Here is an 11,245-nt window from a genome sequence, read left to right as displayed (position 1 = left end):
GCTTATCGTCTTCGCCAGCCATGACGGCACGTGCAAGATCTGGGACTCCTCCACGGCCACGTGAAGAGAGGAGGACAGCTCTGAGGAGGGACACGTGTCCTAGGTTCATATCCTATGGTTTGGGGAGACGTAAATTGTTTTGATGAATTTTCTTGGGTTATATTGGACAAAACGGTGCCGTTTAAATGAGGGCATTTTTGTCCACCTTTGTCCAAAAAAGGCATGTGTGCAGCACGTGAGGTTACTTCAGTCTCTTCATATGGTACAATTGGACGGAAGGGAGTGGATTGCAAATTTTTGCAACTTTCTTAGGTGCAATTGAAGCAATCTAAACATTGATACCATGATTGCAAATTGGTGTAAACATCAGAGGGGTAAATTGTAGTTTTTCCGAGAAACAAAGTTGCCTAACAACCTAGTGGTTTAGTGGGATTACACACCTATAAGAAGAATATATAAATTATTAGTAACCTTAAGTTAAGTGAGTATCACTTAGCAAATTCCTGAGGGTAGGTAAGAGTATAAATTCACTGATTGATCTGTTATGATATGTTACGTTCTGCATTGCTATGTGCTTAAAATATGTTGATTTTAACTGATGTTATGCTTATGATGTTATAAACTGTTTTAATCCTTCATAATATGAAATGTGGAGTTAATTATGTAGTAAGAAAATATAAAGAAAAATAATTATATTTTATTAAAAAGTACCAAATTTTCTATCACAAGGTTTACCATTTGGCCATATTTTTATTGAAATTTCTTTGTAAAAACCCTGCATATATGGTTGTCTAATAAACTAAGATAGATTTTCTAAACCACATAGGGCTTAAATTATAAATGGTTAGTTTGCTTGAACATGCTGAATTGTGGACTAACATTTCACTTATAATTTTTATAGATGTGGTTGAGGAGGAGGAAGAAGATGTGAACCTGTATGAGAGTCCAATCTATGATGATTAGTGGGGCTGACGGGAAGCCTTAATTTTTTGAAAGGATGACTTACTTAAAGTCAATTGTGAAAATACTAGTATTTGATATTTGTATTTTAGTATGCCACTTATGGCAACTTATGATATACTATGCGTTATTCATAACTTTTGTGAGATATGTTAGATGGTGCCTGTGGCAATTTTGGAAACTAAGTCATTATATATATATAGTTATATTAGATGCTATGATACAATTATATTTTTGAGGAATATACTAATCGTTAAAAAAAAAAAAACAAAAAAAAATCCATTTTACTTGTATGTAGTAGTGTCAATGTGAGTTTAGATAATTCCACTTACGGATTGCTCCAAATAATAGTTCCTAATAAATATGTCCATTGACCAATGTCCCATTAAAATTATAAAGGTCCCAATAATTTCAAGGTTTGAATTATAGGTTATATTAATTCATTTTTTGCTATCTTTTCTTTCGAAGTATACTACTAACATTGAAATTAAACTATGTAACCCGCCATGCACACTCATTAAACCAACAGTCATTCACTAGCACAGTATACCTTTTTCACATGCTAAAATAGCAACTCATCAGAACAAGCTAGCTAGCACAAAGTTGTCTCCCATCAAGAATAACTATTCGACACAAGATTCAACTTCTAAATGAATAGATTACTTTCAAGAAAAGTTTAAGAACCATTTACCTTCTTGTTCTCCCTCTCTCGAGCCCGTTGCACAGCCCCTTTAGAGTCCCGGCCGCTTTCTATTCTTTTCTGAGGACGGACAAAACGGGTTTGTGGGTCGACCCGTTTACGACCCGTGACCCGTTTAAGCTAGACCCAAACACGATACGGCACGACAATTTCACGGGTCACCCGACACGACCCGTGAAACCTGTTTCGCATAATGGGTTGTATCGGGTTTAAACAACCCGACAAGACCCGTTTGACCCATTTAGCTTAGAAATGATTTTTTTTTTTTTTTTGTATTTAAATGAAATAATAATAGTTTTAGCAATTCATCTCTAGAAATTAAACTCCTAGTAGGCTAGCACCAAATCACTTAATATGCATAATTGTCTAATCAAATAATAATAATAATAAAAAAAAACTACATCATTATTACAAACTTACTATATATGCTGAACTTTTAAGCCTAGGTTATTAGGGGAAAAAAATGGCACATTACTGGTACACAGATTTGCTAGACTTTGCTATATATGCTGAACTTGCAAACAGATTTTTGAGTCAATAAAAATATATCTCTAGATCTTGTTTTCTAGCATCAAAATTAATTGTTAACAACAAAGCATGTACTCATCTATAGTACCGGCAATGTGCTTTCTTAACACTTCTCTGCAGGGGCAATGAAAAACAACGAGAAAATTACAATGTTTTTTCACCAATAGTCGTTAATGTCAATACAGGAACTAATAAATAAATTAATTAATTAAAAAAAATAATCGTGTCTCGCAGGTCACCTACAAGTACGTAACTCGTGACATGACCTGATAGATTGAACTAAACGGGCCGACTCGTTTATAACCCAAACCCGTTTAAGGTAAACTCAAACTCGTTAATTTCGTGTCGTGTTCGTATCAAATTGTCGAATCATGTCAAAATAGCCGGTCCTACTTTTCTCCTCCTCGATAGCTGAAGGCTCCCTTCAATGGTCTCTACATTCCAGATTCCACGAAACACACACTCTCCCTTCTCTCTCTTTTGATTCGGTTGCCAAGGGAAGATGAGAGCACATGACTCTCCTAGACCAATCATGAGTTAACACCTCCAAGCCTAAAATCAACTCCTCTCACATGCGTGATGCCAACTAGCTTCAATAGGTGTCTATCAAGGAGAGTTAAGCAACCCACAATTTGACCCCTAGGCCCTTAGTTGTCACCCATCTAACAACAACGTCATGTTACACTTACAGCACATTAGTTTAAGTTGGTGTTTTGCTGTCCCTCCTTTGGTCTCTCCACTCTCCAGCTAGCATATGTGTTTCCTTTGACAACATCTATACCTTTTGTAGCTAAAATCTTATCCTTTTACCTTAAAATGTGGCCATAAAAATTCGAGGTAATATCCTCAATAGACCCCAGAGTAATGCTACATATCATCCATTTGTCCTCATTTTATTCTCCTAAAATTGATGTGGCTCTTGAAATCACCATTGAATCAAAATCCAATAATGATCTATAAAAAATTCAATGATGATTTCAAGAGCCACATCAATTTTAGGAGAATAAAATGAGGACAAATGGATGATATGTAGCATTACTCTGGACGTAAACCTTTGGGTGGCAACATATCCAAAAATCGTGGCCTAATGTGATTAATTACTAACCCACTAAAATAATTCTATAAATTTCGAGTCTCGTAACTGTTTGACAGCTTGCCCTTAATTTTAAGCTTGGAAAAATCATAACTCTTTCAATTTAACTTCAAATGACTCGAAATTTTTCTCATCCAAAAATGACAGCAAACCCAGAATTTTTTGATCATACCCTCAAAGTCCCCGGCAAACGGACCGAAATTTTTGCTTTGACGATTGCGCCTTCTAAAAATCATAACACCCTCCTCCACAAGTATCCAAAAATCATGAAACTATTTTTAAAATCTTTATATCTCGTTATTCTATAATAAGTTAGAACAGTTTCATTTATTGTCACCTATTGAATTATATATCGGCGTCCAAAACGGTGTGGCTTCTCTTGCTTTGACTCTCTTATATATGTTTTTAGTTAGCCATTTCTCATCATCTTCCAAATTAAGTTCATCTATCCAAACTCCATATAAATCTTAGCAAAATGTAAAATGTAACGGCCACTCCCAACAATATAATATTATTTGTTTTTGACTCTTTCAAAATAGATTTATCATAAAGTCACCCATCCTAATACTATTTTCGCATAAGCATAGGTAACGTACTACGGAGTTTTAATAGGTTCATGACAATCACGATTTTAAAACGTGTTGTGTCAAAAATAGTGTAAATATACATATAAGGACATCTTCATTCCCATACCCAAACTATATGAGATGCCAAAATCACCCGATCTTAAAACTCAGCTCAACTCAATATAAGTAGTGAGGCGGAAACCTTCTTTGGAGCATGCGAGTTGGCCAACATATGCGCTCTTGTTAAATGGTACGTCAAGAAGCTCCGAAGGTTTGGTAGCAAGTATACACTGAGGGATTGTGGTATTGTCTGTTGGGGGCCGGGATCATACTCGAAAACTGCATGCAACAACAATGTTGTCATCATAGAAACAAACGCTATACTATATCTCGTATAGTTATTAAGAATATATGCTGATCTTGTTATTATTTCGACGTAAAATATTTTTCATTAAAAAATATTTCCAACAATAATCAAATTTTTTCGACGCTTGGCTTATACGAAAAAAAATGAGTGATGGTAAAAAACAACCGACGACTTCCGACAACTTACGATGGAGGTCCGGTAGTGGGCTGAAGTTGGTCCGACAGAGGTCTGGCGGCAGTTCGGCGGTTTGAGAAGTAGAAGCTCAAAGTCAAAAAATGATTTACAAAATTTAAAAATGAAAACCAATTTTGGAAACTAAATAAGCTTTTTTGGTTAAACCGAAAATATTTTCAGTTTGTCTATCATTTTTAGTCGCACCAAACATAAAAAAATAAGAACAATATTTTTGAAAAATTATTTTACACCGAACTAACCTAGAGTAACGTTAAGCAAGGAACGTTAATTATATTACCTGATCACCTAATTAAAGTATCATTTAAGTAAAAGGGGCCATTTTTGAGCGCCCAATCAGTGTAGCTAAAGTTAAAGTGTTAGCCCTCCAACCCACCTACAATGATCTTGTTTAGCTATTTTGGTGAGGCTAGTTAGTGAAAACATACAAAAATCACTCTTAGCAGCTTCACTACTATAACCAAAAAAATTTGGTGAGTGAACAGTACTCACCAACAAAAATGAGTACTGATCACTCATCAAATGATTAAAAAATTATAAAAATTTAGTCATTTCTCTTTTGCACTTTTTTTATTTATTTTTCTTTTAATTTTTTTTCACGGACAACTCTGTTCATTCTGCAATGTTTTAAGCTAAAAGTGTTTTTTTTTTCTTCTCTAAACTACAATATCTCCACACTATAAACATTTAGTGCCGTACAAATTTCTTGTTCACATATTCCAACAGGTTTTATGGAATTGAAGGAGCATATTTTGGTAGCATTTCATTTTTAATTATTTTTTAAAAACATGTTTGAGTAGGTTTTTTAAATTCAAATTCTACTCAAATTTTATCGATACTACAACTTTGCTTTGTATTAAAAGTTTCCGATTCAAATGTTTACTAGGTCAAACTGTGCTAAAAAGATAAGACTAATTAAAAATTTGGATAGAATGGTTCGTCAGCAATGCGTAGTAATGAGGTGCAATTGGAAGATTGACTGCTCGTGCGGATGAGCATTGGAAATTTGTAATTTTTGAAAAATCGACTTTTAGATTTTAGGGATACTTTGCCAAGTCTATTTAAGGGCCATTGAAGCACGATTTTCAAAGTGATTGGCAGCAATATTTCGAGAGAAAAAAAGAGTATTGTTCGTCGTGTGCTAATTAAGAGAGAAAGTTCATGGTACGTTTGGGCGTTAAATTTTTGAAATTAGAATTCAATTCTTATTTGGTGCGCGAATTTCAAAGTTTGACTTTTTAGATCGAAAAAGTTGAATAAAATATGATTTGTTTTTTAAAAAGTTGAATAAAATATGAATTGTTTTTGAAAAAAGTGAAATCAGAATTATACTCATTTTTTAGAATTCTGTTACCAAACACATCATAAGGGCTTTTGTACTTTCAATTGCTTCTCTCTTAGTGTCTTTATTGTAAACAACTGTTTGTCAACAACAACTAAAGCCTATTGTAGTTCCAGTAAAGGAGATGAAGTAGAAGAATTATCCAGAGGATGCGGGAGAACTACTGCAGTAGCGGGCAAGAATGATGTATCAACTACAAAGGTTTTGTAAGTGTAAATAAATTGTAATTTCTCATTCTTCTATAGTGGATTAATTTTTTGGATTGGCTACAATAGAGTACTGATTTTTTGTCTTTGAGGTGCTCAAAGGGTTTTTACTTCATCACTAAAATCTTTGTGTTGATTGATTTATTGTTTTCATTATATTTGGTGAATGTTTATGTGGTTGCTTATTTGTAAATATTTCTTTATTTTGGGTTACACCCATTCAACTCCCCTTCTAGGTGTTAGCGGAGTCTTGAGCTATTATTTTCTTTATTTAAAGGCTTGGGAAAAAAACACAAAGAAAAGGGAGGAGAAGAAGAAGAAATATTAATTAACTCTCGTTATTAATTAATTTGAGACGACACACAGATGAAAAGAGGGAGTACCAAGTAGGAGAATTTTCCCATATCTCGTTGTGTATTAACTATCTCTATCAATACTAACAGAGCATTGGCCTGCAAAGAACTTCATTTATACAAGACTGGTGTGAATCCCACAGAACTATAACACCTCCGTAGAACGTACACCCAAACCATGTCACAGCAGGTACATTTATTCACTATCATCTCAATATATATTCAGATCGAAGGATTAAAAAAATAAGCTAAAAATAAAACAGATTAACTCTTATGTAATCCAGACAAACATAAAAAAGAAGAAGATAAAAAGACGAGCAACGTAGTAGTAAGTTTCCCACGTCACTCTCTGTATTAATCATTTGAACCAACGGGGAATGGCACCACAAAGAACTTCATCTGTCCAAAGCTGCAATGAGCCCCATCGTGCACACCACAAGCAAAGTAGTGAGGCTTCCACTCTTTCAGCACGAACGCGAAGCCATCCCCGCCACCTTGTGTCACGTCGGCCAAAATCTGGGCTCCTGTAAAATTGCAGTTTAAGAAGCTCCAGTGGTTTGGTAGCAAGTATACATTGTGAGGAATTGTGGTATTGTCTGTTGGCGGATCATACTTGAAAACTGCATGCAAAAACAATGTTGTTGTCGTATACATGCAATAATAACAACAGTAACGATATTTAGTACGTAGATCGCTAATAAGACTAATAAAATTTGAAACGCATTCGCAAAGACGATAACACAAGCCACAAGGAATATTGTGAACTCACCCAAAGTATCGTTTAGGTAAACGGGGCCATTTTTGATAGCCCAATCAGTGTAGCTAAAGTTGAAGCGCCAGCCTTCCGAGCCGCCAACGATGATCTTGTTTGGATGATGGGAACCACCTTTGTGAGGCCAATCCTTGTTGGCCATACTAGGTGCGAACATGGAAGCAGTTACGATCAGGATGAGACCCTGTGCAAAAGTGAAACCACCCATATCTTCTGTTGGCATTGACAGGATGAGTTAAAGGGGTATTTAAAGAGGAGAGAACTAGATCGGGTGTGGAAAACGGCCAAATTGAACTTATTCTATATTTGGTAGGAAATAAATTGAAAATACAACGTGAAATTTGCTCATTCATTGAGTTCAATTTTCAACGACTCAATTAATCCTCCTCCACTTGGATTTTTCTGTTTCTTCTTTTTCCTCCCGTACGTCACCTTCCTTCCAGAAGGCAGCTAGCATTATCAAAACATAGTAGAAAATATTATCAAATTAGCTAGCTCGATCTCCTTGCATTTTGGGCTGTAGCCAGTTACTTCAAATAGCTCATCTTGGACTATTTCTAAATAGATACTTCTTCTATATTTCGTCTTTTTTTTTTAATTAAAAAAAAGGAAATTATGAAATTTAAATTATGCCTTAAATAAAAAAAAAAAAATTGGGAAATTATCCCGTCCTTGCTGAATGGACCGAGTTTCATATCAACCAAGCCCAAGAGCAAACTACCGGAGCCAGATCCATTGGGCTCGTCAATAGCAAAGCCCAATGGGTTCACGACAATGTTTTACCGAGACCATCTCACCCACAGTCGGTAAAATACCGAGTCCTTGATTGTTGTGGCGTACACCCTACAATCCATGGTCGGTTATTTCACTGACCCAACAATTATCACGGAAGGTACTTCATGATCTAGAACCGGTTAAAGACCGACTCCACGATCATCATGCCCTATGTACCACGATTTCACGATTTGGATTATCGACAAATGCTCTAGGCCCAACACGTGGTCCAATGAAAAAAAGGGCCTACTCTCAACACTCCATTTATAAATACCTCACAAATACGTAGATATGAGAGAAATTGCCCTCTGTGATTAAAAAGAGATATACCCTTGAGATAATGCTAACTTAAGCATCGAATTGGGATTGTCGGGTTTCTCTAACACAGTTTTCTCTTTTACAGGTTAAGAGACTCTTGCAAGTCGACAAGCCACCAAACCGGAATCTGTTCTAACAAGAATAAAATAATTACTTTTATATTATATAGACTGTTTTAAAATAGAGTACGTACTCATAGTTCGTCTATTTTACTGACAAAATACTTGTGAAATTTCAATTATTCATAAAGAAAAAAAAAAATTATAAATACATAAGCACATAAGAAAAAAAAAATTCCAAGAGAATAGAGCATTCATTTAACCAACAAATTAAACACAAAACCCAAGCTCTCTCGATCTGTTTCTGTAAGCGAAAGCCACCATTGTTATATCACCACTAGGAGCATGCTTTTATCCACCAAGAGGGTGAAGCAACAGTTAAGGGCCAAACTAGCTGAAATATGTTAGATCGATATAATCGTGGGAGGAAGTTATGCAATCATGCAAAAGTTATTGCTGGATTGTTAGATATAATTTTGGGCATTGTGATGTTATATAAATGTGAAAATAGTTTTGATAAATGTCTTTTTGATGGTTCACGTTTGAAAAACTATTTTCCATAGATTATACCTTCTTATTTTGAGAAATCCAAACCTACAAAAAGGCCCTACTTGTATAAAAATTAAAAATTAAAAATTAAAAATTAAAAATTAAAAAAAAAAAAAAAAAAAAAAAAAAAAAAAAGAGAGAGAAAAAAAAAATGGTAGGAGTAACTACACGGCCACCTCGACCACGATAGTGGTTATCGTGGTAATCACGCAACCACTCCAAACACATCGAGGTGGGCCGAGTGGCCGGGCAGCCACCCTTCCGATCCACTAATATTTTTATTTAATTTTTAAATAATAAGGCAGTTCTTAATGCTGCAAAAGCTAAACACTTGTTTTGTCAAAATATTTCTATAATAAGAAAATTAAAGAAAACAAAATAAAAAATTTCGTATTTTAAATTGTTTATTAATAATATATTTGCTTTGAAAATAGAAAACAAACATGGCCAAAGAGCTGCGGAAGAGAAGGAGCTGGATGATAGACTTTGGGTGAGACGAGTTGAGGAGGATGTAAAGTAGGATGAAGATTTGTGTTTCGAAGAAAATGGGTTTTGAAGGAGGCCTAGAAATCAAAAAGCACTTAAGCTCCACCTTCCCGGAGGGATAGGTTGCCCACTCAACCGCGCATTAAAATGGATTTTTTTTTTTTTTCCTTATAAATTTTTAATTTTAATTTGATTTGAATGTAATTGAAATCTTACAACCATACTATTAGAAAATTGATGAAATATGGATTGATAGAATGAAAAAGAGAAAAAAAAAAAAAAAATCTATTTGCCAATGGTTCATGAATAACATATTTACAAAATTGTAAGAAAAGAAACCAGCTGAGAGAAGATCAGGTTATGAGAAGAAGAAATATGCTCTTATATTATAGCTTGAAATAGAGTTTCAGCCAATTATACAAGCAGTGATTAACAAACTGAATAAACACATTCCAGTCTAACTTCACTACAAAAGAAACAGAAATACTAATCTAACCAATTAATCTAATGTTCCAGCTCATCATAATCTGCTAATAATTAAGAACACCCATCTTGGATAAAAGATGATTGAAGTAAGTCCAATAGGAACGATCTGACTAGAAAGTCCATACAAAACTTGATCGAAGAACCAGCGTTTATTGAAGAAGCTATAGAGGTACCGGCCATACTTAATAATAGAAGGATTTGACAAAAATATGTAAAATTGTCCCTCCTAAAATGCGGTTCGTCCGGATCTCCTCATCTGAGGCCTTTGGATCCATAAGGATGCCAGGAAGTTTGTGTTGAAAAGAAACAAGTAGAGTTCGTTATAGGACCCGTTTAAAGTTTTTCACATATAAGATGGCAACCAATTTCGATATGCTTTGCTCTTTTATGATAGACAGGATTATGTAATGCGGCTTGGGAGTCACAAAATAAAAAGAGTTGCTTGAGGAAGGGGAATATGTTAGATCACATAGCAAAGAGAGGAGCCACATAATTTCACATGTGGAAGATATAGATTTGAAGAAACAGGAAAGAACATGCCTTACCTCGGAGATGTTTTAAGATAACGGAAAACTCTATAAGCTGCATCAAGATGTGGTTGGAGAGATGATCTAGAAAATTGGCTTCGAAATTGAATGGAATTAATAAGCAAATTTAAGTTTGATAATTGTCGAATAGAGTAGACGACCAATTAATCTTCTACAGCTGGTTAGAATCTTCAAGTAAAACACTTTCAGTAGGTGAAAAAGTTTAACGTTTGGCGCAATATATATGAAACTTTGCAAGCTTTACAGCAAGGAGTCCACAATCTTGGAGAATTTCAATGGCATATTTGTTTCGACACTCCGAAATAGCTTTAGTACTTCTAGCAATCTCTAACCCAAGAAATCACTTCAATGAATTGGAGGTAATTACATTTTTCCTCCATCAACTATCCGTCATTGTGAATATGCCACCACGAACTAAGATCATCACCAAAAGAGAGCATTGAACTACCATTTATATACCACCCCAAATTCGGGGGTGGAGCGTGGCTACCCCGTAGGCCTGCCGCCTTTCTTGCACTTTTTTTTTTTGTTTAATTTTGAGGGTATTATATGAAAATTTTGATTTTAAGTTAGGGTATTTGAGTCTTTTCACGAATTTGACGGACATAATGGGGTTTTGGTATGTAAATGGTAGTTCAATGCTCTCTTTTGGTGAGGGTATTAGTTTGTACTGACATATTGACAATAGCTAGTAGTTGATGGGGGAAAAGGTAATTACCCCAATGAATTGAGATCCCTACGTCGAAATTGGGCATTGAGAAAACTTGTGAGATTGGAGACTGTTAGGATCATTGCTTGCAATTACTATATCATCAACATAGACCAATAAGGCTATGTAAGAAGACCCTTGCAAACGAGCAAGCAAGGAACAATCTGATTTAAATTGTATAAAGCCGTGACTAAGCAATGTGGTAGCAAACTTCAAAAGCTGTTGTCGAGAAGCTTG

General features: G+C 35.0%; 1 protein-coding gene across 1 annotated transcript; it reads right to left on the bottom strand.

Annotated features, from left to right (window-relative positions):
• Nucleotides 1-6,661: 6,661 nt before the first annotated feature.
• Nucleotides 6,662-7,302, bottom strand: LOC133881069 (blue copper protein 1a-like). Its single transcript, XM_062320032.1, has 2 exons — nucleotides 7,077-7,302; nucleotides 6,662-6,927 (listed from the first exon to the last, which is right to left on the bottom strand). The coding sequence occupies exons 1-2, from the start codon at nucleotides 7,300-7,302 to the stop codon at nucleotides 6,662-6,664; spliced, it is 492 nt and encodes a 163-aa protein (XP_062176016.1).
• Between the last annotated feature and the right edge of the window lie 3,943 nt (nucleotides 7,303-11,245).

Source organism: Alnus glutinosa, chromosome 11 (assembly GCF_958979055.1).
Source record: "Alnus glutinosa chromosome 11, dhAlnGlut1.1, whole genome shotgun sequence".
Taxonomy (NCBI): domain Eukaryota; kingdom Viridiplantae; phylum Streptophyta; class Magnoliopsida; order Fagales; family Betulaceae; genus Alnus; species Alnus glutinosa.
The sequence above is the reverse complement of the archived record's forward strand: the minus strand, read 5'-3'. Positions and strand labels throughout refer to the sequence as shown.

Coding starts and splice junctions, on each gene's coding strand:
- LOC133881069 (XM_062320032.1), bottom strand. CDS start 7,302: ATGCCAACAGAAGATATGGGTGGTTTCACTTTTGCACAGGGTCTCATC. Junction 6,928..7,076: donor TTACCTAAACGATACTTTGG/GTGAGTTCACAA, acceptor TTTTGCATGCAG/TTTTCAAGTATGATCCGCCA.